Consider the following 3,759-nt stretch of genomic DNA (forward strand, 5'->3'; position numbering starts at 1 on the left):
AATGTTTTTTTCCCAGATCGCCTTTTCAAATGTCTGGTAAGCCTAGGTAGGTCCTGACAGAGCATCATTTTAAAAAGTGGGTCCTGGTACTAAGAAGTTTGGGAACCCCTGCTATAATAACAAAAATAGATTGACCTTCAGAGGGAATTTGCTGGGACAGAAAGTATCAGTCAATTTGATCGTTTTCATTGAGGACTCAAACAAGATCAGAGATTTCTCTCCCCCCCCCCCCCCCCCGCAAGTGAAGGAGCAAAGCTAAAGATACTGCATTGTGTGTTGTCTCCAGTATGTACTGCTGTTGTGAAGGGTCTTGAAAAAATTTCAGCCATGCCTTGAAATGTCTCAGGCTGCACCTCATGCATTCTGTGGATGGGCTGTACACAACCTATTTCTCTACGTTGTGTGTGTGTGTGTGTGTGTGTGACTGAGTATGGCATTTTGTGCATTTGATGACTTGGGTTCTAGTTCAGTGGTTCCCAAATTGTGGGTCGGGACCCACTGGTGGGTCACGACCTGATTTTGGTGGGTTGCCAGTGGGTGATGGAAAGATAACTTGCCGGAAGCCCTGAGGCTGTTCAAAAATCAGATACTGTAGCTGCTAATTACCCTGCAAAAAGCTCAGCTCCTGCAGTTAGCAATATAGCTGCTAACTGCCCTGTAAGTTGCTGAGCTCCTGCAGTTTGCAAGCATGTGTAAATAAAGGGAGGTAAAAGTTTGAGGGTCTTTTTCTGGTTGTTATCACTAATAAATAGAATAAAATATTATTTATTTCTAGATCTCCTTTTTTAAAAGCTGGTAAACCTGGGTGGGTCCTGATAGAGTGTCATTTTTTTTAAAAAGGGCCCTGGTGCTTAAATATGTTCTAATCTACAACATCTTATGCCACATTAAATCAAACAGCTACGAAACTCATCTTTGAGCCCAAGCCTATGCATGTCTACTCAGAAGTTAGTCCCATTACAGTGAGTGGGGCTTACTCCCAGGTAAGTGTGGATAGGATTGTAGCCTCAATTTATTAACTCTTTCAACTACTCCTGAAGGGGGGGGCACTTCATTAGCTCTGCCGTCTACAGTGATGGCTCCAAGGGTCCGTGGCCACGGGAGGGGGGTTTCATCTTCAAACACAAGCCCGCAAGGGGGGGGAGAGAGACCCCCACTCACCTGGGGGGAAAGACCCCCCCACCCAATCTTTCTAGCTGGGAAGTCTAGGCTTCAAGTGGGGACATCAGCGAAGGATTAGGGACGGTGGGGGTGTGGGGAGAGACCCCCCCACTTCTCTCGCATTGGTCTAAACGTCCATCATCGTATGTGGGGGCAGGAAAGGCAAGCAGTGGGGGCAGCAGGGATTCTGTGAGGGATGAACAGGTGAGTGAGGTCCACACCTGAGTGAGGTCGCACGTGGGCGGGAGCGGTAGAGTGGAGGGGGGGCAAGAATGTGCAGGCTGGCAACATGGTGAGCCCCCCCCCATTTAGCATTGAAGCAGGGGGCGATTCTTTTCAACCCCTTGGGAATCTAGTACCGTCGATTAATTGTGGGGGGGGGGGGGTTGTCAGCTTTCAACCTCAGTCCAGTGCCGTCGATTAATTGGGGGGGGGTCAGCTTTCAACCTCAGTCCAGTGCCGTCGATTAATTGGGGGGGGGCAGCTTTGAAGAAAGGCAAAGGGCAGGTGCTGTGGAACTCCCCCCCTCCCCCAAGCTTTCTAGCTGGGAAGTCTAGGCATCAAGTGGGGGCATCAGAAAAATGCATGGGGACGGCTGGGGGTCGTTTGGGGGAGCGATCTCCTCTTTGCAGCCCCTCTCGAGGGCATCAAGTGGGTTGGGGGGAGGGAGGCTCCGCTTGGCATGGGGAGGGGGAAGCCTGGCAGCGATGCCAACCCCACAGGCGTGGATCCTGGAGGGCGATGCCCGGGGCGTTTCCATCCCTGCTCTCTGCGCCTTTAAGGGCTCCTCCTCTCGGCAGTGCCCACCGAGGGGGAGGGCGCAGGTCCCCGCCGGAGCGTCTTCAGTCTTCCCACGATCATGGGCCGGGCAGCTGCAACGGGCCGGCCGCACGTGGCGCCCGCGGTGCCAGCCTTGGGGGGAGCGGACCCTTCCCACTGAAGCCGTCGAGGAAGGCGATCGGCAGCCAGGCGCCCCGCGTTGGTGCTGGGGGTGGGTAACATGGCCCCTCCCTGGCCCCCCAATGGGACGTGGTGGGCACCGGGGAACGGCAGCAATTGTTCGGGGGCACCTGTGGGTGGCCCCGGCTGGCGGTGGGCCCTGGGCGCGGCGCTGAGCCTGGCCGTGCTGGCCACGGTGGCGGGCAACCTCCTGGTGATCGTGGCCATCGCCAAGACGCCGCGCCTGCAGACCATGACCAACGTCTTCATCACCTCGCTGGCCAGTGCCGACCTCATCATGGGGCTGCTGGTGGTGCCGCTGGGGGCCACCCAGGTGCTGCGTGGCCACTGGCCCTACGGCACCGTCGTCTGCGAGCTGTGGACCTCGCTGGACGTGCTGTGCGTCACGGCCAGCATCGAGACCCTCTGCGCCATCGCCGTGGACCGCTACCTGGCCATCACGGCGCCGCTGCAGTACGAAGCGTTGGTGACCAAGGGCCGGGCCCGGGGCGTGGTGTGCCTGGTGTGGGTCATCTCGGCCTTCGTCTCCTTCCTGCCCATCATGAACCACTGGTGGCGCGACGGAGCCGACGAGGAGGCCCTGCGCTGCTACGCCGACCCCCACTGCTGCGACTTCGTCACCAACATGCCCTACGCCATCTTGTCCTCCATCATCTCCTTCTACGTGCCTTTGCTGGTCATGATCTTCGTCTACGCTCGGGTCTTTGCCGTGGCCTCCAGGCAGCTCCACCTCATCGAGAAGGACAAGGGCAGGTTTGTCCAAGATGCCTCCAAGGGCTCCCGCCGAAGGAGGCCCTCCCGGCTGCTCTCGGCCATCAAGGAACACAAGGCCCTCAAGACCCTGGGCATCATCATGGGCATCTTCACCCTCTGTTGGCTTCCTTTTTTTGTGGCCAACGTCATCAAGGTCTTCGCCCGGCCCCTCATCCCTGACCAGCTCTTCCTCTTCTTCAACTGGCTGGGCTACGTCAACTCGGCCTTCAACCCCATCATCTACTGCCGCAGCCCCGATTTCAGATGTGCCTTCAAGAAGCTCTTGTGTTGCCCTCGGAGCGCTGATCGCCGCCTTCATGTAGTCTCCAAGGACCTGCGCAGGTGCCCATGGGCCTTTGGCCCCCGGACACCCTTGGAAAAGGAAAGCAAACTGACCACGGTGGCCAGAGAGGAGGAAGAGGAGGAAGAGGAAGATGGGGGCTCCAGCAGTGCCAGCAGCCGCTCAAGCAGTAGGACTGGGGAAACCAAGCTCTTGTGCCACGCCAGAAATGGGCACAGTTTTACCCCACGGCCACTCAGGGAAGCCCAACTTCAAGGCACCCAGATTACTTTATGCCCACAGCTGGAAGAGTAGGTGTCAAGATTTCGGGAAAGGGAATGGGGAGAGGGGTGGCTTGTGGGCATATTTATTTATTTATTTATTTTGTCCTTATGGGGCCCAGAGCAACTTACAACAGAGGCCATGTGGCCGCTGGATGCCTTAAATGCTGCTTTCCTAGAGTGCCCAGATGTCTTGGCGGTCACCAGTATGCTGCATGATGATGTGGGGAAAGGGGGGGTGAACCAGAAGGAATGTTTGATCTCTCTGCCCTGAAAATGGTAAAATACTACCTTATACTGATCCAACCTCCAAGGTTTCAAACA

General features: G+C 56.3%; 1 protein-coding gene across 1 annotated transcript; it reads left to right on the top strand.

The window, feature by feature from the left end:
* Positions 1 to 2,161: 2,161 nt before the first annotated feature.
* On the top strand, positions 2,162 to 3,469 carry ADRB3 (adrenoceptor beta 3). The gene has a single exon (XM_066639606.1). The coding sequence runs from the start codon at positions 2,162 to 2,164 to the stop codon at positions 3,467 to 3,469; it is 1,308 nt and encodes a 435-aa protein (XP_066495703.1).
* The last annotated feature ends 290 nt before the right edge of the window (positions 3,470 to 3,759 follow it).

This window comes from Tiliqua scincoides, chromosome 11 (assembly GCF_035046505.1).
Source record: "Tiliqua scincoides isolate rTilSci1 chromosome 11, rTilSci1.hap2, whole genome shotgun sequence".
NCBI lineage: Eukaryota > Metazoa > Chordata > Lepidosauria > Squamata > Scincidae > Tiliqua > Tiliqua scincoides.

Coding starts and splice junctions, on each gene's coding strand:
- ADRB3 (XM_066639606.1), top strand. CDS start 2,162: ATGGCCCCTCCCTGGCCCCCCAATGGGACGTGGTGGGCACCGGGGAAC.